Source organism: Suricata suricatta, chromosome 12 (assembly GCF_006229205.1).
Source record: "Suricata suricatta isolate VVHF042 chromosome 12, meerkat_22Aug2017_6uvM2_HiC, whole genome shotgun sequence".
Classification (NCBI taxonomy): Eukaryota; Metazoa; Chordata; class Mammalia; order Carnivora; family Herpestidae; genus Suricata; species Suricata suricatta.
Genome location: NC_043711.1, coordinates 20,411,619 through 20,437,611, shown reverse-complemented (window position 1 = coordinate 20,437,611; position 25,993 = coordinate 20,411,619). Strand labels below are relative to the sequence as shown.

The 25,993-nt window shown below is 55.3% G+C and overlaps 1 protein-coding gene across 5 annotated transcripts in view; it reads right to left on the bottom strand.

Annotated features, from left to right (window-relative positions):
• DNAH1 (dynein axonemal heavy chain 1) overlaps positions 1-25,993 on the bottom strand; it is a 76,133-nt gene that overhangs the window by 15,187 nt on the left and 34,953 nt on the right. For all 5 annotated transcript variants that reach the window (XM_029918963.1, XM_029918964.1, XM_029918965.1 and 2 more), the window contains 30 exons: positions 25,408-25,620; positions 23,732-23,896; positions 22,894-23,015; positions 22,690-22,795; positions 22,032-22,211; positions 21,234-21,374; positions 20,454-20,617; positions 20,151-20,264; positions 19,190-19,378; positions 18,790-18,895; positions 18,017-18,130; positions 17,420-17,569; positions 15,950-16,036; positions 15,654-15,840; positions 13,021-13,112; positions 12,670-12,824; positions 11,420-11,597; positions 10,469-10,663; positions 10,260-10,379; positions 9,847-10,005; positions 9,568-9,675; positions 8,363-8,503; positions 8,061-8,221; positions 7,486-7,643; positions 6,500-6,673; positions 5,659-5,697; positions 3,438-3,616; positions 2,268-2,498; positions 1,482-1,678; positions 864-999 (listed from right to left, as the gene is read on the bottom strand). In XM_029918963.1, coding sequence (XP_029774823.1) covers positions 864-999; positions 1,482-1,678; positions 2,268-2,498; positions 3,438-3,616; positions 5,659-5,697; positions 6,500-6,673; positions 7,486-7,643; positions 8,061-8,221; positions 8,363-8,503; positions 9,568-9,675; positions 9,847-10,005; positions 10,260-10,379; positions 10,469-10,663; positions 11,420-11,597; positions 12,670-12,824; positions 13,021-13,112; positions 15,654-15,840; positions 15,950-16,036; positions 17,420-17,569; positions 18,017-18,130; positions 18,790-18,895; positions 19,190-19,378; positions 20,151-20,264; positions 20,454-20,617; positions 21,234-21,374; positions 22,032-22,211; positions 22,690-22,795; positions 22,894-23,015; positions 23,732-23,896; positions 25,408-25,620 — 4,461 coding nt within the window. The remainder of the gene's footprint in view (positions 1-863; positions 1,000-1,481; positions 1,679-2,267; positions 2,499-3,437; positions 3,617-5,658; positions 5,698-6,499; positions 6,674-7,485; positions 7,644-8,060; positions 8,222-8,362; positions 8,504-9,567; positions 9,676-9,846; positions 10,006-10,259; positions 10,380-10,468; positions 10,664-11,419; positions 11,598-12,669; positions 12,825-13,020; positions 13,113-15,653; positions 15,841-15,949; positions 16,037-17,419; positions 17,570-18,016; positions 18,131-18,789; positions 18,896-19,189; positions 19,379-20,150; positions 20,265-20,453; positions 20,618-21,233; positions 21,375-22,031; positions 22,212-22,689; positions 22,796-22,893; positions 23,016-23,731; positions 23,897-25,407; positions 25,621-25,993) is intronic.

Below are 25,993 nucleotides of genomic sequence, written 5' to 3'. Positions count from 1 at the left end.
TTGTTGATGGCCCTGGGCGTTGGTCTTCTTGGATCTTCACAGTAGCCCCATTTTACAAACCATGCTGCTGAGGCCCAGAGAAGCCCAGGATCATACAAGTGATCCCATAAGTCATAGTCTAGGACTCATATCTAGGCCTACCCTATAACAGAGACTCTGAACATCACCACTGGGCTATGGGTAGGAGATGTGGCACCTTACTCCTCACTTTCCAGGCCTCTCCATGTCTGTTTACTCACAGGAGGAAATCAGGCCACAAGCATAAATAGATCCTTGCCAAGTGACATGAAGGAACCCTGGGGGTAGAAGCAGGGCTGGGAATGGAGAGGACCCTGCACAGGGTGGGACACATTCCAGGACTTCAGCCTCAGCCCAGTTCTGACCCTCAGCAAGTTTAAGTTCTGTTCTATTTGTCTTGAGATCCCAGAGCCACAACTTCACCTTCTCTTAGAGACCTACGGATAGTACTCATGCCTAGGGAGCTCTCGGAGGAGCAGCCCCTAAGAAGGGAACCACGGGCACAGCACTTTGGGCACAAGTCCTATGGTCCTTGAGGTGGGAAGCCTTTGGCCAGTGAGTGTGGTGCTGCTTGTGGTCAGCTGTGGTGCCAGGGGCCTTCTTTACCCTTAGGGTATAGTAGTGATCTATATCTCCCTAGCCCTGACAGGCTGGGTTTGGCCCCATGCACCTGACACACCCAACTATGGGCTCCCTCACTCCCAGTCCCAGCTGTCCCTCAAAACAGCCACCCCAAATGACAGCGACCTGGGATTGAAGGACTGACCACCTTCTAGGATACCACACTGGGATGGGGTTGTTTCCACCCCACCCTGGACCCTGCCCAGTGTCTGTGGCAGTGGCACCTGGGTGTCGGAGAACAGGAAGGTGATGGGCAGGTTATGCAAGCCAGCCTTGAGCAAGACCTTCTTGACATCTTCACGCCATTCAGTCATGCCATAGTTCTTGGATAGCTCGATCTGGAAGCACTCGTACTCGGCCCTGGCGATGGGAGTTTGGGTGGAGGCCTACCAGAGCTTGAGGCCAAGGGCTCACTGGTAGGTGCCCATACCCCAGCCCAGCCATCTGGAGTCTGGCTCCCATCCTGGACAGATCTGCAGATTCTCCAGGCCCTGAACATGCTCTCTTGCCTCCAGACCTTTGCTTAAGCTGTTCCCATGGCACGGAATGCCTTTCCCTTCCATCCTCCCAGCTCTCATTCTGAGAGAAAGCCCATGGCCATCTGGTCTAGGAATCCCACCTGGATGTCTGTAGCCCCATTCCCCCCACCCCCCTCCATAGCACCACAGGGCACTGCTGTTGCCTCTCCTTGGGGCCTAATTCCTGTTCCCAATGTGTTTAGAAGCCCATGGTGGGGGTCCCAACCTGGGCGGCTTGAGGCTCCCCCACCTGTGGAAGAACATAAATGAGACCAACAGCCTGCCTCTGGCCACCCACTGCCAGCCATGCCCGGGGGCCCTCACATGTGTGAGGCCAGCCGTGTGAGAGAGCTGCGGCCGCTGCCACCCACGCCCAGCAGGAGCGCGTTGCCCAGCGCCTGGCGCAGGGTGCGGCTGATGCGGCAGACATGGCTCATGGCATCCATGAAGAGGACCAGCTTCAGCTTGGCTGTGTTGATCTGGTTGTAGTCCTCCATGTACTCCTCAATCACCTGCATCATCTGGGGCCAGGGGGGTGGGGAGATCTGGGTCCTCTCTTGGTCTCTGTACACACCAGGGCCCCCAACAGAAAGCACACCCTTCCTCTGTGCTCGGGAGAGTGCTGTGCCTTCAGAAGACAGCCCCACCTACATAAGGCCCCACTTGTCAGATATACCCAAGGCCTGAGGGGCAGGGGGCAGAACCCTGATGTTTCCTCTGGGTTTTACCAGGGCTCTGGTGGGAGCTCCAGCCACACAGCTCTGATGCCCGACAAGGTCTCTTCCATTTCTCCCTGGGGCCGTGACTCAGACTTGTGGCCCCAGGGGCCCTGCTGCCCCTCTGTGGGCAGGATGATAGCCTTTCAACAGCCACAGCACGTCCCTGTTTACAGAGCCTGTCTCAGATGAACCACAGGCTCATCCTCAGAGGTGGCCCAAGGAGGGCCTGCTACACCCTTTTGACTGGTGAGGAAATGGGACCTAGAGAGCCAAAGGCCTTCGCAGTCAGCGCCTGACCCTCTGGCCACAGCATGCTGGTCTGTTAGCAGCACTGCAGAGGGCCCGAGTCCCGGGGGCCCCAGGAGGGATAGGCCTCAGCCGGGCCCCTCACCTTCTTCTCGCTGGTGATGAGCTCGTAGGACTTGACATCAGAGCCCGGCGACATGAAGTCCCCATAAAGGATGGGTTGGAAGGGACAGACCTCGGCAAAGGTCACGCCCCAGTGCTCCATGTGGCTCTCCAGGAGTTTGTCGAACCAGCCGCGGTCCTCATCGTTCACCAGGCGGTCGCGGAACACGCGGCAGCTCTCATGGTACCACAGTCGTAGCAGCTGTGTCTTGTCCTGCAGCCACCCCAGCATCAGCGCCTGCCTCTGCCCCTGGAGCCCCAGGCAGGGCCACACAGGGCAGCCGGCCAACCAAGGACCCTGTCCTGCACTGCCTGTGCCTCTCCACCCCCAGCTCAGGAGGCCAAGTGCTGGTCATCACTTCTCCCCTCTTAGGGCCCCCATGGTTCCTCGAACCCCGAGCTGGGGAGGAATGCCCAGTCCTCCTTACACCTTCCCAATGCCCCATGTCTAGCCACTCAGCAAGCCCCTCTGACTCCGCTCCCATTTCTGTGTTTGCTACCACCTCTATCCCAGCTTTCCTGTCTCTCCCTGGGTAAGTGGCTGGCCCTCAGGAAGCTCCCAGGCCCTTCTCTCTACCTCTTTGGCTATCTTGGCAAGGCCAAGTGTGGCATCTGTCCTGTTCACCAAGTTTCCCGGGCACCAGGCTCTGCACACACTGACCCATCCCACCCCCATTCCAAGTGTAAATCTGTCTCCCCCCCGACCCGCCCCCGTGCCTCCCATCACCTTCAGGATCCTGGGGCCCCACAGCTGACAGCTGCGCCAGCCCACCCAGCACACTAGCCAGCCCACTCCCTTACCGTTCCGCTCCTGCCAGCCGGGTATTTGTGGGTGCGTCCCACTCATCCTTCCTTCTAAATCTCCCACACGGGGCCTCCAACAGGAACCTCTCTCTCCCTTTCTTTTCCCTGGCTCCCCCTTTTGTGTGATCCCCAACACCACTGCCATTCTAAGCATGGATTTGGACTCCGCTATAGGAAGGCAGGGGGCTTGGAGCCCACCATGCCCTCAGCCCCACTCAGGGCCTGGCCAAATCAAGGCTGGGCAGTGTTTGAGTAGTAAGGCCCAAAACTGCAGGGCTGGGGGGGGCTGTGAAATCATGGTGGGTACTCCTCAGCCTGACACTGGGAAGGGAGCCTACCAGATCCTCACCTCGACTTTAGCCGGGTCAGCCATGAGTATCCCCTGGAAGACCTTGGAGAGGTCCCTCAGGTTGAAGGTGTAGTGGGACTTGGCTGGGGTGGGCAGCAGCTGGGAGGTGATGGTGGAGTACACCATGATAGTGGCTTCCACGAGCGGGTCCGTGAATTGAGTGATGGTGGGGGCCCCAGCTGTGGGAACAGGAGGGTGCACCTGGGTCATGCAGGTGGGGGCTCCCAGAGCGGCCTCTGTGGATCCTAACCCCCAGCCCTTGCCAATGCTGTGTTCTCCCCCTTTCCTCAACCTGCAGGCCTCATTTGCACCCACACTTTAGCTCCTCTTTGATGCCACCAACTCGGCAAGCTTTTCCTGATGTCCCCTCACTTGGGGACAGCTTCTCACTTTTATATCCTCATTGTGCACTGGGGCACCCACGGGACAGGAGGAGTTGGTGCCAGTGGGGCTGTCCCCCACACCTGAAACATGCCAGCTCTGAGACAAGCAGGGGAGGGTCATGTGGCCCACATATGCTTCAGGAGGGCATTGTGAGGGTGCGCAGGGCCTGGAGTCAGCTGTGACCTGCAGGGCTTTGGTCAGCCCCTCCAAGTTGCTGGCCACCCTCAGCCTGCATTTTCATTACTCACATAATCTGTTTTATTGTTCTTTAAAAGCTACTCAATTCTTTGCTGGGAACCAAAATTCTGTCAGTGGGAACCTGGGACAGAGGGAATCCCCTGAAGTGGAAAAAGGTAAATAAGAGGCAGGAGGGCACATTAGTCCCACAGAGGGGCTCCTCTGTCAACACAGACACTGTTCTAGGTCCTGGGCACAGAGTGCAGCCCCAACAGACACACTTGTCACCCTAAAGCTGCCATTCCCGTGGGGAGGCAGGGCACGAACAGACCTGCAGCAGAGCGGATGGGAAAGAGCCATGGAGAGGTCTGTCACAGGAGACAGGTGTTGGGGGACCCAGGGCTGCATTTGGATGATGCTGGGAGAGGCATTATGAGGAGGGGCACTGGAGCAGACAGCTGAGGAAGGGAGGTGTAAGCAGGCCCAGGACAGTGAGGAGGGGTGAGAGCAGAGAGGTGAAAAGGGGCAGGGATGGCTTCATTTGCCACTGTTGAGACTTGAGCTCTTGCCTGCGGTTGGGCAGTGGAGGAGTGTGATCCGAATGAACATTTGAATGGGTCCCTCTGGCTGCAGGTGGAGATGAATAGATGGACGGATGGGAGGTTAGGTGGGATGGGGGGTGACCTGAGAGAAGGAGAGACCATCCTCCACCAACAGTGACAGCCGGGGAAAGTGAGGACTGAGAGCTGACCTTTCATCTGGCCACACAAGGCCACTGGTGACAAGGGCACTCTCGGGGAAGTGGCAGGGCCTGAGAGAAAGTGGAGGGGCGGCAGGTGCCAGCATGAAGAGACAATGCTCTTGAGCTGTGCGGTCAATGTGAGCAGAGAAAGGGAGTGATTGCCGAGATGGGAAGGGGCCCAGAGTGGCTGTTTTGTGTTTTGTTGTGAAGATGGGGGACGTGTCTGCTTCTTGATAGAGTGGCCCAGAGGAGAAGGGCCACACACATATGTGTGTACTTGTGCAGGAGCCACGTCCTCCAGCAGACAAGCTGGGGATGGGATCCAGGCTTAAGAGAAGGACTCTTTGACCTTGACGGGGGCAGGACAGTCCATTCCCAGCCACAGGAGAGAAGACAGTGCCGGGGAGGGGGCCCTGGGTGCAGGTGAGCAATGGACATGGAGACCTAAGGACGGTGCTGTTTTCTGATGGCCTCTTTCAGCTGAGGTAGGTGAAGAGGTGGACATGAGGTGGGGCTGGACGTCTGAAAGGGGTCAGTCCCCCTGCTGCAAGGGGTCACTCCCCCTGCTGCAATGACCTGCCCTGTGTGAGGCTGCCACAGTGGAGGTGCCTGCTCCTTGGATAGGGCCAGCCTCTTTGGAGCCTCTGCTTGTTGGATTCCTTTATTCATTCACTGAATGCACATTTACTTTGCTTCTACTACGGGATGGATGTAACCGAGGAACTGAAGGACTGGCTGCTATATGAATGGCTGAATGAGCCACAAAGGCATTGGCTCTAGCCCAAGGCCCTCACAGGAGCCTGAGGATGGTTCACTGTGGCCACTGGGACGCAGCCTCAGCCATACCCAACTGGAGCCCAGGCCTCCCCTGGAACCTGCACCTTGCCCCATCCAGGGCCTGTCTAGGCCTGCACTTACGCACGGGCTCCCGGTAACTTCTCTCCCCGAGGAGTCCATCTAGAGGGTTGAGGCAGAAACATGGGGTTCTAAGTTAGGTGGGTCCCTTGCTGCCCACCTTGGCCAGGTGGGCCAAGCCGGGCAACTCCCAGCAACCACCTGCTGCCCACCTTCCTCAGAGCAATGTGGTCCCTACCCCAAGCTGGGCCTGTAGGCAAGTTCTGACCTATCACCCCTGGGGGCAGGGCAGGTCAGGCCAGAGGAGGGAAGACCAACTCCCATCCCCCCCCCACCCCATCTGGCACAGTGCCAAGGGGAGTTCAGAGATCAGAACTATGTTAGATAGGAGGTGAGATGGTATGGGAAACTGCATCTTGATGCAGACTTTTCCCCAAACCCCATGGAAGATCAGGGCCACTTTGTCCATTCTATTTTGGTGGCTTTTCCTGATTTATAAAAGTAACATCCTTCCATCAGTTTTTCTAGGCAAGTAGTAACATGTATGTGCATGCTTATGCAGGTAAATGCACAAGTGAACATATGTATAAATCATATATTCAGCTATCCCCATATGCCAGGCTTCATGATAGATGCCACATGCAATGTCTTATTTAACTTTCATGACGTGGGGTAGTGGACACTAATATCATCATCCATTACACAGATGGAGAAACTGAGGCTCAGAGAGGTTCACGAACTTGCCAACAGTGACATAGCTGAGTAAAGGATGAATCCAGGGCTGAGGTCAGTGCCTCAACCATTCCACCCTTTCCAGCAGCTTCCCACCTGTCCTAGGAGTAGTGTACCTAGCTTGGGCTCCTACCTTTGCCCATGGCCTTCCCCACTTCTGCCCAATGCTCACCCATCCAACTGCCCAGGATGGTGGAGAAGATGCGCTTCTTGCTGACCTCATCCATCTCAGCAAAGGACAGGTAGTTGAAGTGGCGTGTCAGCCGTGGGGTGATGGCATTCCTGCCTCCACCTGGGGGGCCCATGGCACAGACAAAGTTGATGTCCACCAGGTTCTTGAAGGCTCCTGGAGTGAAGGCGGAAAGTCAGGCAGGAGCCCTGCTCAGGGCTGAATTATGACTTCTGTGGGCACTAGGCACTTGGCCTTTCAAGGGTCTCCTCTCCTCCATAAAAAATACTAAAAATTATAATTTATAACGGTATTAGAATAAGACAAATATATTAATATTATACATTAAAAATGTTCTTTGACCTAAAAGTTCATCTTCCTGGTGATTTCAAAAGAAATCAAAAGAGGGGTGCCTGGGTGGCTTTGTAGGTTAAGTGTCTGACTTCAGCTCAGGTCATGATCTCATGGTTTGTGCTGACAGCTCAGAGCCTGGAGCCTCTTTGGATTCTGTGTGTCTCTCTCTCTCTCTGCCCCTCCCCTGTTCATGATCTGTCTCTGTCTCTGTCTCTCTGTCTCTCTCAAAAATAGAGAAACCTAACAGGGGACCATGGGAAGGGGAAAGGGGGGGGAAAGAGTTGGGGAGAGGGAATGAGGCAAATCATGAGAGACCTTTGAATCCAGAGAACAAACTGAGGGCTGAAGAGGGAGAGGGGAAGGGGAAGGGGGGGTGATGGTCATGGAGAGGGGTACTTGTGGGGAAGAGCACTGGGTACTATATGGAAATCAACTTGGTAACAAACTATTAATAAAAACATTTAAAAAAATAGATAAACATTAAAAAAATTTTTTTAATCAAAACATTTCTGTGGACCCTCTAGAAGAACCATGGGCACCAGGCACTGTGCCTACCCTGCCTAACAGATGAGGCACCCTGCCCTGCCTGGCACACCCAGCCCATCCCCCACTGGCCCAGGCTGCCCGGTACACACCAATGACCTTGCGGTCATACCAGCCACCATGGTCCATCCACTGGCGCAACAGCTCAATGGGTGGCTGGGCACCATACGTCTCCAGGGCTGGCATGTTCAGGTCATCGATGAAGAAGATGAAGTTGCGCCCCAGGGGTGGCCCAAACACACCCTTTCGCCTGTGGGGAGGGGTTGTGTGAGCCAAGCACCCCTTGGCACCAGGTCCTCTGGGAGCCCAGGGGTGGCAGGATGGCAACTACCTTCAGCCTCCTCTGAATTGTTGGGTCTGTTGAGCAGCCCCTTGTCCCATTCTGAACATCCTAGGACATCGCATTTGGCTGCCCTGAGTCTGGGCTCCCTCACGGTGGGTCTTACCTCCCAGGCAGACACATAACAAGCCCCCAGGGCAAGCACCCAGGGCTGGGCCTGGTAGCAGTTTCTGATGGATGACGGTGCAGAGCAGTCTGCAAAGGAGCCTAGGGCCCCCCAGGGAGGTTTCAGTAAACCCAAGAGCATGACTTGGTGAGGAGCTGAGAAAGCAGCTGGCTGAGCTGGGCTGGGAGGACATGGGACATAGGAAGGAGTGAAGTGCCTGCCTCTTGTCCAGCTTGCTATCGATGAGGTCCTGGGTTTGGTTGGCCGAGGTTCGGGCTGAGAAGGTGAGGAAGTGGCTGACGTACTCCAGCGGCAGGTTCTTGAGGAGCTTGTCGGAGATGGTGAGGGTCTTCCCTGTGCCTGTTGGCCCAATGCACAGCACCTAGGAGAACAGGGGTCACGTGTTCAGAACTCGCACAGGGTCTGGCGCAGCAGGAGCTGCCACCCTGTCCTTATGGGAGGCCAGCTGCTCCCTAACTTGGGCCTTAGTTTGGGTGAGGTAGGGCATGGCAGGTGCACTCACAGGCCTGTGGTTGGTGAGCAGCATGTCCAGGAGGTAGGACATCTGCACTGTGTCCATAGTAGGCACGATGATGTTGCAGTAGTTGGTATCTGGCACCATGGTGAATGGGGTCGAGAAGTCCATCCACTTGACCCAGGCAACCTGAAACCACAGGTAGCTCAGGGCTGGGCCCAGAACCCCACACTGGCCAAGTACAGGGAAGGCAAGGGGCTGCACTGCTAGGCCATGGCAAGAGAGCCCAGGTGAGGGGCTGTTTCTGACTGAAGTAGGAAGCCTGTGCTCTGCTCTCTGCACACCATGGGGGATCCCAGAACAGACCACTAGGAGTAGGGGGGCTCTCTGCACATGGCTGCCCCAGTGGGGAGCCTCCTAGGGAAGCCATGGGTCTCTGCATCAGGGAAGTGTTCTGGCAATTGGACAGCCCAGAAGTCAAAGGCCTTCACTGTTTAGTTTGAGGCTACCCAAAGGTGGGGGAGCCAGAACCACAGGTGCTGAAGTCCCCTGCCTCGTCTCCTCTCACCATCCCTACCTGCATGAATTCCTTCACCCACAGCCCTGACCCAGCTTGCAGACCTCCCCTGATGAGGGTGCTTACTATGGTCAAACACAGGTCACACTGGTAGACTCAAATGTGCCCTGTGAGGTCCTCAGCAGGACTGTATATAGTGACCATCTCCACAAATGCCTCTTTGCCCCCTCCTCCTCCCGGGTTGGGATCCTGATCCTGGAAGCAGAGTAGGCTCACAGATGGGACATAGTAGGATGGATGGGACACCAAGGTAGGCCTTGAGGGCTTGCTGCCCCGCCGTTAGGGTGTCCAGCCCCCATGAAAATGGGACTTTTAAATTAGAATTGTGGTGGCTATCCCTGGACTCCGCATCAACATGGAGGAGTCAATGCATATGGTTGGGAGGGGAGGAACTCCAGGAACATCTCCCAGTCCCAGGTTCAAGTCCAGCTCTGCCACCCACTATCTGGGTGTGAATGTTCTGAGCCTCAATTTCCTTGTCTGGAAAATGGGCACAATAATAGGTATGCTGTGGATCTGTGAGGACACATGAGATAATGCAAATAACCGCCACCTAAGACCCATGGCCATCAACATGGCCTCCTCTCTGTAGTCAGCATTCATGGAGGAGAAGAGCCACCACCCAGAGAGGCCCTTCCCATCCCGTCCTGCCCCCTCGGCACAGGCCTGCATTGACCTGCTTGCCTTCCTCATCTTCATCCTCATCGTCATTAGCGTTGCTGATGCCAGCGTCCTCCAGCCTGTAATCGAACACCAGCCCCTCCTCCGGGAAGTGAATGGTCAGCTGTGAGGGACCAGAGGAAAACCAGGCTGTGAGGCCCAGGAGTTTGTGTGGCTACTTGTCCCTGTGGCCCTGGGTCCCGTGAATGGTCCCAGAACACTCAGCACTCAGCACACACATCCTGGACTTGGGAGCCCAGCCTCGCAGGGGGGCGGGGGTGCTGCCACCTCTCACATTTTCTATCTTCATCTTGATCCTGAGCCAGTAGCTGAAGCTGACACGGCTGATGCTGTCCCCTGTGGCACCCACACTCCAGATCAGGGAGAAGATGAACCAGGGCTCGATCAGCTCTGAGATGCGACTCAGCTTTTCTGGGGGTATTTTCTTGGCGCCCTGGGGATAGTGGGAACAGCATCAGGCCAAGGCAAGAATAATGCTGAATAGCCTGAGGAATCAGAAGTTGGGGGCATCCTTCAGCCTCTGCTGTATAGTTTGTCATCTCTGCAACAGACCTGATGGGGTGACCCCTTGAACCATGTGAGCCCATCTAAATCTCTTTTCCAGGAAGCTGGGTCCTCGAGTACCCAGGCAAGGAGAGCAGGGGGCAGAAAGGAGGAGGCCCCAGCCCCACGTGCTCAGAGCTGTACCTCTTTAGGCAGAAAGGGCTTGAAGAAGCAGTCCAGCAGCTTGAGAAGACTCATGACCAGGTTGCTGTCGGTTGAGGCGATCACTTCCTTTACCGAGTGCCGGATGAAAGTTATGGCTCCCTATGGAGGATGAGCACCTGGCTCTTGTGGCTGGTGGCCACAGCGCCTGGCTGCCCCACCTGGGCTGGGCACACCATGGCCTTACTTACCTCTAGGAAGGCATCGAAGAGGGTTTTGAACTGTTCCTCATAGGGCTTGAATAAGGCAGGGAGCCTCCTTAGCCAGCACTCAACAAAGGGCATGAGCCCCAGGATGCTGGGCTCCAGGTACACCATGCCACAGCGGGACACTGTGGCTGGGGAGGCCACTGCCAGGTCCTGCACCTCGAACATCATGGTCATCGCCTGGCACCAACACGAACTTGTGTGAGTGGGGCAGCCACCAGCTCCTAGGGCCGCAGAGCCATGGAGAGGGGTTGCCTCCCCTGCAACTGTGGGCAGGCCATGGGGCAGGCTGTGGGCCAGGAGCAGTGCTGGGGTGGTGGGGACGTAGGAACCCTTTGGTCCTCAGCTGATAAAATAGCCCTCCCTGGAGTCTTGAGGAGAACCAAAGTCAGGAGATTCCTGATTACTCTCTGGCCAGCATAGGACTGGGGAATTTGGGGGTCCCTGGAGCCCTAGAGAAATCTGATGGAGCTCTCTACTATGATCAAGAGATCAGCTCAGTGTGGATACCACGAACTGCTCTTATGCCCAGGTGATACCTCCTTTGCTGAGAACTGCACCTCACACACCAGGCAGGTGTCCCTGCATCCAGGTAGGGGATCACTTATCTCCCATACTACTGGCACTTTGCTAAGATGCCTGACCCAGACTGGGCCTAGGAGGCACAAGGCAGAGCCAGTCAGAGAGCAGTGGAGGTCGTCCTGGACCTGGGCCCAGAGCATCACAGAATGTGGGTCTGCAGACAGGCAACCCCGAGCAGCTGCACGAGGCGTGGCCAAGGTATGGGAGCTTGGGATGGGGAGGGACACCAAAAGGTCATGGAGATGGCCTGTGGGGCAGCTGTGGCGCTGAAAGGGCGAGGATAGCCTGCATATTACAGCCGCCGGGCCCACCCAGCTGCAGAGGAGAGCTGGGGAAATGGACAGGGAGATGCACCTCTGTGAGCTTGATGATCTCCCCAGAACTGAGGCACAATTTCTTGTTGTCGTCCAGCACCGTGTTCATGTTCTCTATCCAGACAGCGTCCACTGGCCCATCGAACATGTACCACTTCTTGTTGGTATCGGAGGCGACGGCCCCCGCCCGGATGAGGGAGGAGAAAATCCCATCTGTCCTGCAGCCACCAGAAGGAGAGGGCTGTAGGCACCCAGAGACAGAGCAGCAAGTACAGCTGACTCCCAGGGACATCTGGCTGCCAGTATGGCCCTGCTCTGCTGTTCTTTTTTCCTTCAATATCTTCATTCATTTAAAAACTATAATAGGGAAAATGGGAGTTTTTGGTAGAACATGGTGTTATAAGAATGTGTGTTTATATTCCTTCTCTGCCAAATCTCCATTAAAGTTATAGTAAAGGAAGGAAAAAGGTGATATGCTGGGGAAAAGAAAGGAAATGGAGGAGGAGGCAACAGCAGAAATGGAAGTCCACATAGTTCTGGCACATGGAAAGAGAAGAAGAGGTAATGTTACCTAGCAGAGAAACAAGGGATGGGTCATGAGATGTATTCAGTTCCCTCCACAGAACCCAAGAAGGATCAGGTTTCAAAGGCCCCAAATGCCAGGGAAACTGGTGGTAGGGGAACATTTTTTCGGTCTGATCCCCCAGGTCTCCCACCTACCCAGGCAGGAGCCCAGAGTGGGTGTGATGAGACCCTTTACAGATATGGAGGAGCAGGCCAGACTCACATTTGGAAAGATAGGTGAATGCCCCTCTCCAGTGCCCATCTGTCACTGGGTTCCCAGAACACTGGAGCCGAGCGAAAATCCCCAGCAGGGACTGGAAACTTATCGAGAGAAACAGAATCACCCCAGAGAAAAGCCTCCCACGTGCTGACATTTGGACAGTCCACCTAGTTGCCCCTCTCCAGCTCAGTGCACTCTCCCTGGCCATGCACGTGTCTGCCTGGGCATGGAGGCCTTGAGAGGAATCACCAACACTCTGGGGTCATGACAGCAAGCAACATTTACCAAAAACTTGGTATGTGCCATGCTGTCTAGACATCTTCCTTATGTCAAGCTCATTTTCTCCTCCTTACTGCAATCATGGTACCATTAGTATCCCCACTTTGCAGAGGATAGCACCAAGGCTCCTGACCTCCCACTGGGCTGGGGGGAGGAGAGCGCATGGCCCATAGCCTCCAGAAGTCTAGGGACAGGGTGATAATTGCAGAGGAGTTGGTACCACTTACCACTCATGGGTGAGCAGGTCGAATTCTCCATACAGCTGGCCCATCGTGATGGACTTGGGGTTAAGCACATAGTAATTGACGGCCTCGTACACACCACCGCTGATGGACGGCTGCCCTTTCAGCGATGTCATGGCGGCTGCCAGGACTCTGTAACACTGGGAATACAGCCACCCAACAGTGAGCCTTCTGGCTCCCCAGAGAACAGGGATGGAGTGGGCTATGGGCCACAGGGGCAGGAGGGGTATTCTAGAGGCCACAGAGGTACAAATGGGGGCCAAGACCCCTGCTGAGGCCCCACCACCCTCAGGCCCACTGTCTGGGTGCTGGATCACCTGGCTTGGCTCAACTTACGTTGCTCTTGCCGGAGCCTGTGGGCCCGACCAACATGAGGCCGTGCCTTACCACCGTGGTCTCGTAGAGCTGGATGCACTTGGTCAGGAAGCCTGGAGGGACATGCAAGTGGAGCCCAGGGGGAAGAGTGTGGGCTTGGGTCCTGTCCCTGCCACTAGCTCGCTGTGTGACCTCAGGTGGGTCATTCTGAGCCTCAGTTTCCTCATCTGTCAAATCCAGCTGGCTATAGTGTCTACCTCATAGGAGGGGACAGGTAAAATCCTGAACACAGTCTAGCACAGAGTAGGGACTCTCTGCTAATGGCCAGCCATGATTGCCACTGTGACTATTAGTCCCTATTAGACCCATTGGTCAGGTGTCCAGCTGGCACGGGCCCCAGAAGCAACATCAGCTCCTGCTGAAAGCACTGCCCTGAGTAAATTGTGGCCAATATGTGGTAAAATCCCAGAGACAAACCTGAGAGTCAGTCAGAAGCTTTGACTGACCAAGACCAGAGCTGTAGGGACAGTTGCCAGTTGCGGAAAGAGGGCCAGACCCACAGGTAGGAAATGAGCACATCACTTTGGCCCAAGAATGGCTTGGGGAATGCAATAGGACTATGGTACCACATGCCTGGGAGTCCCTGATAATTGGACAAGGTGGAATTATTCAGTGATGGCTAAACTGACCCAAGGCCATGAACAAGAGATTTTGAGGCTTCATTCAACAGGTCTGCTGGGACCTGGTGGGCAGGAAGGGGCATTAGAGCTGCATGTGGAATGAAGAACAGTGGGGGGCAGACAGGCCTTGCAGGATGAGCACATCAGGCCCGGAGGAGGGCCCCGTGTAGCCAGGGTGGCCAGAATAGCCAGGTGTCCCTTCCTGGGGGAGTGCCCCCCTACTCCACAAAGGACTGGCAGGGAGGGTCAAGGAGGAGAGGAAAGGTCAGCCGGGCTAGGGGATGGTGGGACCTGAGCTCGAGCTGCATGGCTGTGCAGTGGCTGCATGGAGACCCCCACCTTCTATCAAGAGAGTTGAGGTCAGAGAGAGACTGATGGTGGCATTCCCCCAGAGTTCTTCCAAATGTGTGGTGTTTTTTGTGACAATCCAGTTCAAGAAAGGCCAAATGCTCCTTGGCTCAACAACTCTGCGTTCTGCAAGGAGTATGAGCAAGCCCTGAAGAAGGGAGCGACATGCTTTTCTCCAAAAGAGGGGAGTTGGGGTGGGATGAGGTGGGGCAGTACATGTAGGCAGGCCACAGCCCCCCACTTCCCCAGTGATTCCCACTCCAGGCAGGTGAGGACAGGGCAGAGGAGAGCCTCTGTCAGGGAGGAGCAGGGCCCAAGAGAGACCCAAACGTTGTGACTGCTCCCCACATCGGGAGAGGGACCACAGGTAAGATGTCTGGGGGAGGCAACAGGATTTGCTGCCCCAATGTAAAATAACCAGCAAAATGTACATTGGTCTCTGCCTGGGGTCCTGATACAGAGCTCCTCAAACCATTCTAAATAGGATGCTAGCAGAATCTTTTTTTCTAATACTTAGCCTTTGACCCTGGTTCCTGACACAGAGCTCCTAAGACTTTTGTCATTCTCTGAGTGCTAGAAATGTCTTTTGTTCTAATGAGGCACCTCCTGGTGGTGGGCTCCTGGGAGGGGGCTGGTCACCAGAAAGACCAAACCATGGTTAGATGCTTAGAATTTTCAGGCTCACAACCCCGTTCTCCAGAGAAGGGAGAAGGGCTGGAAGTAGAGAATAATTGATAATAATTAAGAATTTATCATGCCTAGGGGTGCCTGGGTGGCTCAGTTGGTTAAGCATCCAGCTTCGGCTCAGGTCATGATCTTACAGTTCGAGGGTTCGAGCCCCATGTCGGGCTCTGTGCTGACAGCTAGCTCAGAGCCTGGAGCCTGTCTTCAGTTTCTGTGTCTCCCTCTCTCTCTGACCCTCCCCTGCTCACACTGTTTCTCTCTGTCTCTCAAAAATAAATAAAAAACATTGAAAAAAAAGAATTTATCATGTCTATATGATGACAGCTCCACAAAAATCCCCACCGTATGGGGTTTGGAGAGCTGCCTGGTAGGTGAGCACATCCATGGGAGGCTGGTTCACCCCAGACTCCAAAGGGCAGAACTCACCCTATGTATCTTTTCATCTGGCTGTTTGTATCCTTGCTCATATCCCTTATTATGTAATAAGTAGTAAACTTGTTTCCCTGAGTTCTGTGAGTTGTCCTAGTTAATAGTCAAACCTAAGGAGAGGGTCACAGGAACTTCTGATTTGTAGCCAAGCTGGAGGAAAGTTGTGGGTAACCTAGGGACCCACTACTTGTGACTACTTGGGACTTGGGACTCTGATTAGTGTCAGAACTGAATTGAATTGTGGAATAGCCAGCTGGTGCTGAAGAACTGGGAAACTGACACATTTGGTATCAAAGCATGAGTGGGAGAGAGGACATTTTCCTAGACATTTATTACCTGAAGCTTCCAGTGGAGACAGGGCCAGGGTAGGGACTGCTTGGCTGAGCCTCAGCCTGAGGCACTTTTGTCCAGGCATGAGCGACCCAGAGGTGGTACTGCCCTGTCTCTGCACCCCTGCCCTGGATCCCCAGGATGTCCCACCCAGCACCATGAGGGCAAGGGCCAGGGGCTCACCCTCCACGTCCTTGAGGTTGCTCTTCTCACAGGCCTTGCGAATGGCCTTGTCCAGGATGCCATAGTCAGTCTCCTCCTCCTTGATGGTGGGGAATAGGTCTGAGACGATCCCAGAGAAGAGTTTGAGGTCCTCCTGCAGGAACTTGGGCACATTCACATCTCGGATGGCCCGGAGGCATATCAGCTCCTGCAACAGAGGCCGGTGGGGCCTTCAGGGGACCCAGGTCGGCTGTGTCTTGGGTCCCTCTTGAGCCCTCCTGGAGGCTGGCCCAGATGTGCTACTGGATGGAGCTCACCTCATTCATGTTGGGGTTTTCTCGTTTGAGGTTGCCGGCAGCCGAGATCACAGTCTTCACAGCTCTCATCCCGAAGTCATAGTGATCCTGTCACCGCCGCCGCACAGGAGGAGGGGTGGGTGGACATTGTCCCTTTGGGGGCTTCTGCCTGGAACACTCTACCTCCCACCTGGTACCTGGCCCTCACCCAGCTGGAAGCTGCAATGCCACTTCTCCCGAAGGCTGTCTGCGTCTGCCCGCACGCCCCAGCCTGAGCCAGGTGCCTCGTGTGCGCTCCTCTGGCGCCTTCTCATTACCATTCCAGTAGCCTTCTCCCTTCACAAGTTTACTTATCCTGGATCTCCGGCTGACTCTTGGCCCCTGAGGGTGAGGACTCTGACACAGGCAGAGTCATGCAGTCCCAGCACTGCCCCAGGGGCAGGGAGGCACTCCGGTTTGTTCAAAAAGTGAAAGAAAGGGGCTCCCATTGGTGCCACAATAGGGTTGGCCCCAACGGCCTTTGAGCTTCCTTCTAACATTCTCTCTTAATGTCTCTCCAGACCCACGCTTTCGACCAAACCACCAAGGCTTTTCTCTTCTTTCCTGCTGGTTCTGTTTCTCTCCATTATATAGTAGCATGTGGGAAACAGTTAAATTTATCATCTTTGTCTATAGGGCCAGACCATGAGAGCTACATCTAGACCTGACCCACTGACCAGCTTACTTCCCAGAAGTCTCAGACTTGGAGCAGGATGAAGAGACTGGGTTAGACTTTGAGTCACTGGCACTTAAGAAGGGTTGACTGCCTTTCTAGAACCACATGGGTACCATGAGTCTGATGGGAGGGCAGCATCTTTGGAAGTGGATGGTTACAAAGAAGGTGTGTGGGGGCGCTGGCTCCCGGGCTGCACTGTGGTAGGCAACTGCTGCTTCTCCCGGGGACAGGCAGCCTCTCCCCCAGCATGTGGGTTTTGGTGGGCCCCCTGGCCAATGGCCGCATGGCTTCCCCCTGACCATGCATGAGCAGGTCATCCAGAAGGGGCCCATCAGGATGACACCAGGGACTTTTTCTACGACTGTTAAGAAAGAAAAACTAAGCTGGCAGCATGTAAGCCCAGAGCTCGGCTGGGATCGGCTCTGCCACCACAGAGGGGAAGCCTGCCTGAGAAGGGAGCCGGGCAGGAAAGCTTACCCTCGTGCTGGTGTCTGTACCAGCGGCAGCTGTCCCAGAAGCTGGGCTCGCAAGCCAACTTGACAGCCCATGGTGCAGGGGTGGAGCAGGGCTGCTGTTCTGCTCTGGTCCCAGAAGACCCAATGAACTTGCTCCTCAGCCTTGGGTTGTATGGCCCTTGGTTTCCTGATGCTTGACCTCCCCTTGCACCTGAACTAGCCCTCAGCTGAGAAGTAGAGATGTAATTCCTATCTCACAGGGCTCACTGGGAGCAGAGAGCAGCTCTCACACCCTGGAACCTGGTGGGAGCAAGGCCTTACCTGTGAGCTGAGCTGCTCGGAAGACAGCTTGAAGGTAGTTGTGATCTTCTTGGCCAGCACACTGGCCTCATTGAAGCCAAAGGAGTAGAGTGAGATCTCCGCAATCATGGCATAATCGGGGACCATCATGGCCACGGGCCGGAAGAGCGCCTGGGGCGTGGGGTACACACATGAATGGAGAAGCAGGCCTCCCTCCCAGACAACAGCCCACTCTCTGGACCACCTGGTCTTCAGAAGGCAGCCTCACTACCCTCCTGCCTCACCAATGTTTGGATCCCCTCTGTACCTCGCCTGCCACAGCTGAGACGTATCCTCCCCTGTGGCTGGACTGTTCTGCTCCTTAGAACCCGGTCCTTTGTACAGACCTGAACCTGCCCCCTGACTTCTCCCAAGCCTAAGGATGAGCCTGGGGCCTTCTCTTCATGGCTGGGGGTGGGTCTCAGGACACTGGGCAAAGGGTTACCACAGAGAATCATCGTCCCTGATGTCCTACAGCTGTGTGTCCTCACAAAAGCTCTGTGGCACCTCTGAGGCCACAGCTGCAGGGCTTGCCAGTACCCTGGGAAGCCACTAGGGCTGCCCTGTGTCTGAACTTGCCTTCAGGTTATCAGGAAGCTCAGTGCGGCCAGCGTATCCTGGGTTCATGGTGATAAACACAGCGCAGGATGGAACGAGCGGGATCTCGACACCTTCAAACATGAAGCGTTCCACCTACAGTGGGGAAGAGGGGGGCAGGGAGGGGGTGACTTGCCTGCCTCCTCTCTGGATGGGCCACCTCGTTCCCTGTGGATGCCCTGTCCCTGCTACAGCTGCTCAGCCCAGGAGACAGGGTTGATTCCAGTGGCATCCCAGGTCCCAGCTCCCTGAGGTCTTCACACATCTCCTGCTACCCACACCCTACCCCCAGTTTCTGACACTAGTTCTCCTAGACTTGGGCAAGCTCAGCTCTGATTGGACCCAGCGTCCTAGTGGGGTGCCAGCCTCCCAGCTCTTGTTGCCAGGAGGAGACCTCTGGCCACTCTGAATGAAGCTAGAGAAGGGATGAATGGCTGGGGCTTTCCATAAGGGTCAGGATGTGGGAGGGACCCTTTCATCCACTTCAGCCAGCCTGAAAGTTACCCTTGGAGTGGGGTAAGAGCATGGGTCTCCCTGACTGGCTACACAAGCCCCTCAGGGACAGTTCCACAAGGGGGAGTGGGCCCAGTCCCCTGCGAGATCAGACAGGCTGGGCTCAGGGCAGGCCTGAGTGCCTGGCTTTTGGTGCCGACAGTATGGGGAGCCAGGTGGCAGCATAGGTATGCTGGGGATAGCTGAAGAGATGTGGTAACTTGAGGGAGGCATGGGGTGGTGGTGGAGCCCCGGATGCTCACCCGCTGTTGCTGAGCCTTCTGGATGGTGGTGATCTGTTGTGCTACCACAGATAGCACCTCAACATCGATGCGATTGAACTCATCGAAGCAGGCCCAGGCCCCGGAACTGAGCGAAACAAGGACAATGGGGGGATATGAACTCAGAGCTCACCTGACATCTCCAAAGTGCCCCTGTGACTCTGCCGAGAGGAAACCTCCAATAGTCATCTCTGCCAGCTTGGACATATTACCAACAACCACCATCTCACCCCAGTGCCCAGTAGGGACTGAGTCTTTGACTGCTATCATTCCATCCTGTCCCCTCCTCCACCCTGTGATGTTCCTGGGAGCATCAGGTAGTGTCCCTGGGAGAGGTCAGCGTTCCTGCCCTGTCCTGGGCCAACCTCATGCCCAGCCTCACCTGGCCAGGCCCTTGAAGAACTTGCCCATGGCCATGAAGTCAAGTTGGTCAGAGCAGTTGAACACCACTGTCTGGATGGCCAAGGCCTTGCCCAGGTCTTTGGTGGTCTCAGTTTTCCCTGTGCCAGCTGGGCCAGCTGGGGCACCCCCGAATTTGAGGTGCAGGGCCCCGGTCAGAGTCAGGTAGCACCTGCAGGAGTGAGAGGAGGTAGGCATGGGCCATGCTCCTTCCTCAGGATTCCCAGAGACATGGGGAGAGCGAGCTTTCTGGTGTTGGGCCTCATGGATGGTGGCTCTTGCTTCTCCCTCTGTCAAGGCCCCAGGTATGCCCAGCCTTGTCTGCCAGGGTTAGGACTGGAACCCTCGGCCACGTCCCCAGTGCTTCCCCCACCCTACCCCATGGCCCTGCAGAGCTTTGCTCAGGAACCTGCTGGGATGGCTGACCTCTGACCACACTTCACTTTCCTTCCTCAAAACCCAAATTGAAAATTCAGCTGTTGCTAAGTACAAGTGGCCAGAGGAAATGACTGATTATTTTAGAAGAGAATTGTTCACTCCACAAAAGGGTTGCCTGTTACTTCTCTCAAGATCAATTCCTCTGGTACATTAAAAGGAGACTTTGACTGATGAAATTAGTAAAGCTCATACTTGTTAGATGCTTACTGAGTGCCATACATGTGCTAAAAGCTTTACACCTCAGCTCATAAAATTCTCATAATCACCTTAGGGAGGCTGCAGAGGCAAGTGGAGTACATAAGGTTGAGTCACCTGTTCAAGGTTGCTCAGCCTATGATGGGCAGAACTGGTTTTGAACCTGAAACCCATGCTCCTAACCTTGCACTGTTTTGATGGACTGGCTCATCGTGCACTGACTGTAACTTGCGGTCCCCAAACTCTTAAGCCAGCCAGAGCTGAAGGGAGGCTCCCAGGGTGGGAGGAGGCATGGGGAGGGGGACGCTCACCTGTCGGTCAGAGGCGTGATCACAAGCCTCCCGCTGTTGCCTAGGTACTCATAGCCATAGATGAACTCGGCATTCACAGCCTGGATGTACAGGTTGTTATTCATCCAGTAGTACCTGGCATTGCAGGGAGATGGGTTCCTGGGTCTTGGGGACCATGGGCCACTGGGTATGTGGCCAAGGGGAAGTGGGGAATGAGGGCATCAAGGCACCCCACCCAGCTTGTCTCAGGGCCTGATGTAGACTGACTCTCCACCCTGCCCTGGCCCTGGGCATGGCTGGGCCCAGGGGCCCCTGCATCCTTACCTCAGCTGTGAGATCCACTCAAAGTCATTCACACTGACTATGTTCTCCTGGATCAGCTTGCTCACCACATCCTTGGCATGGACCTCAATGACAATTAGTGCTGATAGCACAGCTCGTTGCATGCGGGACAGCTTCCCCCGCACCAGGGCCACCAGGTCACTGAGCTGTAGGAGTGGGGGGGACACTGTCAGATATTGGCATGGTCACAATGCAGGTAGGCTTCCCCTCCCTTGCACAGATGGTGGGTTTTTTCCAGGAATAATCTCTATTCTGGAGGCTTCTTATGGTCTAGGATGGGAAGAGGCACAGAACTAGGCAGGAGGAGGGCAGGCAGGGCATTGGTCACCTAGGAAGTCTGGCAGGAAAGCAAATAAAAGCAGAGGCACATGTATGGCCTCCACCTCACTGCAGCATACAGGGTCATGTGAGCTCCGAGGGAGCTGGTGCAGCCTGACAAGGGGCTCGAGGAAGGAGTGTGGTGGGGAGCCAGTGCACAGACCGAGGAGACACCATGGGACACTGCAGGAAGGCCTCAGGTGTGTGACTCCCTCCCTGACCGTCGGGAGAGGGGCATTTGCTTGGTCTCGGAACTCTCCTCAGACCCCCAGTCCCTCCCACCAGTGGCTGGTTCTGAGACACTCATCTCCGGAGGTGTCTGGCCTATTGCTCTTTGGATCTTACTCCAGGTGCCTTACAGGATTAATATAGGAAAACCTCCTGGAGGGACTGGCTTCTCTCAGGGTGTGGGGTGTATGGGGGGAGCAGGTGGTGACCTCCCACCTGCTTGGCAAGCTGGGGGAACAGCTTGTTACTGAGGTTACCGGCCTCCAGGGCCTCTGCCACCTCCATGGTCCAGTAGGTCTGGCATCCAGCGATGGTCACCTGGCCAGGCCAGTTTAGAACCCATTGGGTCCTGGGCATCTAGAAAGATAACATAGGCAGGGCTGGCCCAGGAGGCTGTCAGCCCCAATCCTGCATCCTCTTTTTTGCTTCAACTTTGTCTGTGCTTCTAGGCGCAAGCAGTTAATTCCACCTCAGAAACAGAGACACCATTAAGCTCTAGGCCTCTTGGCAGAGTCATTTGGGCAGAATCATCATTTCCTCAGCAGAGGAGACCTTGTAGCTGAGGGGTGGGAGCCTGGGATCAGGGAACACATAGTCCTGGGTTCAAATCCTGACTGCCACTTTCAAACCACATGCCTTGGTGCAGAAAATGTCTCTGAACTGACTCTATAGGCTAAGGCTTAACCCCTAGGGGAGCTGCTGACTGAGGACTGAGAGAGACAATGTAGAAGAGGCCCTGGGCCAGGCTAGGCTCACAGTGAGCATTGACACAACCACAGTGGCTGGTTATTATCAGGGACACATCTCGTTTTTGGATCATTTTCAGATTCCTCCTGCAGTGACCTCAAGGCCCACCTGCCCCCAGAGATCCCCTGTCTGACTATTAGCAGCAGTGGTTAAGGCAGAGCCCGAGGAGGAGGCCGGCCGGGAGGAGGCAGCCCTGTGATGGAGTGGCTGGGGGTGGGGGTGGCAGGGCAGGCACAGAGCCTGTTTGGCATGGGAGGCACAGCTCACCGTGGGGTAGGCCTTGATGGCCCTCTCGATGATGTCCCGCACGCTGGCCTTCATGCTGCGCTCCACCTCCCGGAGCCAGTCTTCCACGTTGCTGGATGGGTAGATGGAGAAGGACAGCTTTACCTCTTCGCCCTCTGCTGAATACATGTGTGTGATCTCCAGGTCCTCCTGGAACAGCAGCTGTGGGCAGGGGCGGGACGAGAGCGTCCTTATCCACTGTGCCTGGGGATCCTGACCACCACAGCCCTGGGGCTGGCCCTGCCCCCTCCACCCACTTCCCCGACTGCACATGTGCAGGATGGGCCTGTCTTGTCCCCAGCTGTGGCCCAGCCCACTTGGGGACAGGCTTGTCCCCCTTTTGCACAGGCTTGTGTGGCCTCCCTTGGAGACGAAGATGAAGATGGGGTGATTCAGGAGCCTCGGCTTCCTGGGTCTCTCAGCCCAGCCAGCACCTCAGTGTACCAGGGGGACAGGAGTCCCCTGAGCTTGGGGTTCTATGGCTGCCCTTCCTCCCACAGGCCCTGGCTGTCTCCAAGGCCAGGAATCTCACTCATCACCTCATTTTTTGCTAAAAGGATTTGGGGGCCAGAGAAGAGCTGTCCTCTTTGGGAAGGTGCCCCAGAGCTCCCGGGCCTGAGCCCCAGGCCCAGTTACCCACCCGGGCGATGTTCTCAAAGCACTTGCGCAGGTGGGGCTGCACAGCTGTGGGGTCCTTTGTCTGGGACAAAATCTCAAGTAATTCGTCATCTGACAGGAAGTAGAATCTGCCAGGGGAACAGGGTGAGAGAGTGGGTCAGGCAGCCTCTGTGCCCCAGCCTGTGGGCAGATACTGCCTGAGTGGACACAGGCCAGGGGTGCCCACCTGGGAAAGGCGCCCCGCTTGGTCTCCAGGTACTCGCTGAGGCCCTTCTGCACCATGTCCAGCAGCTTGTTGCAGTCCCGCAGGCTTTCCAGCAGCCTCTGGTCAGAGCACACATTGATCACCTGCCGGCCCAGGCCAGATAGAAAGCAGAAGTGAGCGTGGTCAGGGGCGCCTGCATGGCTCAGTCAGTTAAGCGTCTGACTTCAGCTCAGGTCATGGTCTCATGATTTGTGAGTTTGAGCCCCGCATCCAGCTCTGTGCTGACAGCTCAAAGTCTGGAGCCTGCTTTGGAGTCTATGTCTCCTCTCTGACCTCCCCTATTCTCACTTTGTCTCTCTCTGTCTCTCAAAAATGAATAAATGTTTAAAAAATTTAAAAAAAAGTGAGTATGATCAAACTGGGACATAGCAAGGTGGGCTCAGAGGGCACTCATGCTGGCCAGAGACCACCAATAGGAACTGGGAGGGAAATAGAGCAGGAAAATGGCCCTGAGTCAGGACCTACATCCATCTCCCCTGTCAATCCACAGGAAAAAAAAAAAAAGTCTGTGGTCAAAAACATTAAAGTTAAACAAAGCCAAGGAGTTTGATTTGTTGTAGGACTTGTCAGAGACTTTAAAATGTTAAAGTAGACTGCAAATCTCCGAGAAGAAAACCAACTGTTATGTTTCTGAGGAGTATCTCTTGAGACTGGGGAGCCCAGTCAGGGAGACACAGGACTTGGGACTTGTCCTTCAGCCTTTCTTGCTCTGGGAAAGAAGAGCCCAGGAGGCTCCCAACAATGTGACCAGGGCCCTCAGTGGTCCCAGTTGCCCTCTCCTATCCCCAGGTGAGCTTGCCTCCCGGTTCTCGTAGGCATTCTTCATGATCTTCCTCCAGATCCGCTCCATTGTCTGGTAACGCTTGCTCTCCACAGGCAACTGCCGATTGATGTCCTCAGAGCTGAAGATGGGCTCCAAGTAGAGCCAGGACCGTTGACAGTTCAGCCACTCCTCCAGCACCTCCTGGACAGGGCATGGACTGTCAGGGCCTGGGGTCTAAGTTGGGTCCTGTCCTCCTTGACCTCAAGATTTCACCCCACCAGAGTGCTCAGCAGAGTACTGGACACCAGAGCCAGCATCCACAGGGGCATTTCTAGAGGACTCTGCCAGCCACAGGACCTTGGGGAACAAAGGCTGCACAGAGGCCCTGCCCTCCAGAGAAACCCCAAGTGCCCCACAGGACACCCAAGCCTCCAACAGGGCCAGGGGAGCCACTCTTCCCTATGAGAGAAACACACTCACACCAGCAAACCCTGAGGTAACAGAGGGAGAGACCAACGCATGGAGGTTTGTCTCCTTTCCTGGGAGAACTTTTGGATTTATGACCCCAGGATTCTCTGAGATGTCTTGAGACTTGAGCATGAGATTCCTAAAATACTCTCTGAAACATCAGTCCAAGAGTGAGACACCTTCGAAACAAGCCACTTTCCACTTCTATCTCCAAACTCTTCTTTAAGGATTTATCTCTTTTCCTTTTGATGCAAATTCCTCTCTCCCTCTCTCCCTCCCTCCCTCGCTGCCTCCCTCCCTCTGTCCCTCTCTTCCTTCCTTCCTTCTTTCCTCTCTTCAAGAGATGTGTGTTTCAGCTAGTTCTGTGTTGGGCCTACATACACCACACTCATGTGAGACACAGGATGTGGTCCCTGCACTGGATGTGTCCACGATCCATGAAACAGCCAGTTCTGCCTTTGAATCACCAAGGGCCCAGCATGTGTGATGGGCTCTGTAAGACCTATCAGGGGCCGTCTTCCAGGTGGTTGTGGGGAAGTCAGTGAGGGCTGCTGGATGCTGAGCCTTGGAGGAGATAGCAGGATGGAATAGAACTTTAGGTGGAGGGGACAGTGTGACCCAGGGAGACCCGGAGACAATGATGATGAACTTGGGCATCTCTGCATGATCCAAGGAGCACACAGATAAGACCTCCTCATTCAGCTTCTGGCCTTCACTGGAGGTTTCTGAACTGCTCCCGGGAAGGCCCCAGGGAAGGGTCTGTAAGAATCATACCAGTAGGCCTAACTCTAGGACAGTCCTCCAAGGCTCTGCAGACAGCTCCTGCCTTGGCCTTGAGAGCCCTGAAGATGGGCAGTCTCCAGTGCCCCCCCTTCCTTCCAAGCCAGCTCCAAATGAGATGGAAACAGGAGGCTCAGGGCCTTGTAGCATCCAGCCCAGAAAGTTCTGAGATTGGAGGTGCTGGTCTCAAGACCAGGCATCTCTCGTGCCTCTCTGCAGCCATAGCAGCAGCCCAAACACTGGCTCCACCCTCACATCCTGAATTGCCTTCTCTACAGGCCAAACCTCAGAGATGGAGAGCCTCATACTAGCTGTTCTGCTCTGAATGACAGAGGCCTATCAGAGCTCCATGAGCTAGGCAAACCTGGACAAGGCACTCTGCCACTTCAAGTCCCACCCAGACACCATAAAGGGCTGCCTGTGTGAGGGCTGGGGAGGGGTGAGTAAAGACAGGGAGGGCCTACTTGGGTCAGTTTCAACTTGTTCTCCCAGGAGTTGATGCGCTGCTCAAAGGGCTTCTTGTAGGGTGAGAAAGACATGCTCTGGGTCATGACAATGTGGTCATCAAGCAGCTGTGAGGCCTCGTCTGGGCTCTTGAGGATGTAGGTGTCTGTCTCCTTGTAGGGCAGCACATTGAACAGGATGTTCGACCACTCCTTCTCCATCTTGTCCAGTGCCTGGGGTTGGGAGGCAAGTCAAAACTAGGTCCTGGAAAGGAGCTGGCGTGCATACCACATGACCAGCACTGGGCAAAGAAGAGCAGGCTCTGTCTGGCCTTGACTATGGCCCTCTGATAAATAAATCCCCCATGGGCCCTTGTCTGAATTCAAGGCCATCTGGTATGCACACACATGTTGCATGTGTTGGGAGGAAACTAAGATGACAGTCAGAAGCTCTGGTCCCGGTTCTAGCCTTTACTAGCTATGTCATCCTGGACAGGCGCTGAACCTCTCTGAGCCTCAATTTACTCATCTGTTATCAGCTCGTTCCTGGGCCAAGAAATATTTGAGAGGAGTAAATGAGTAATAACAGGGATGGTGAACAATGCAC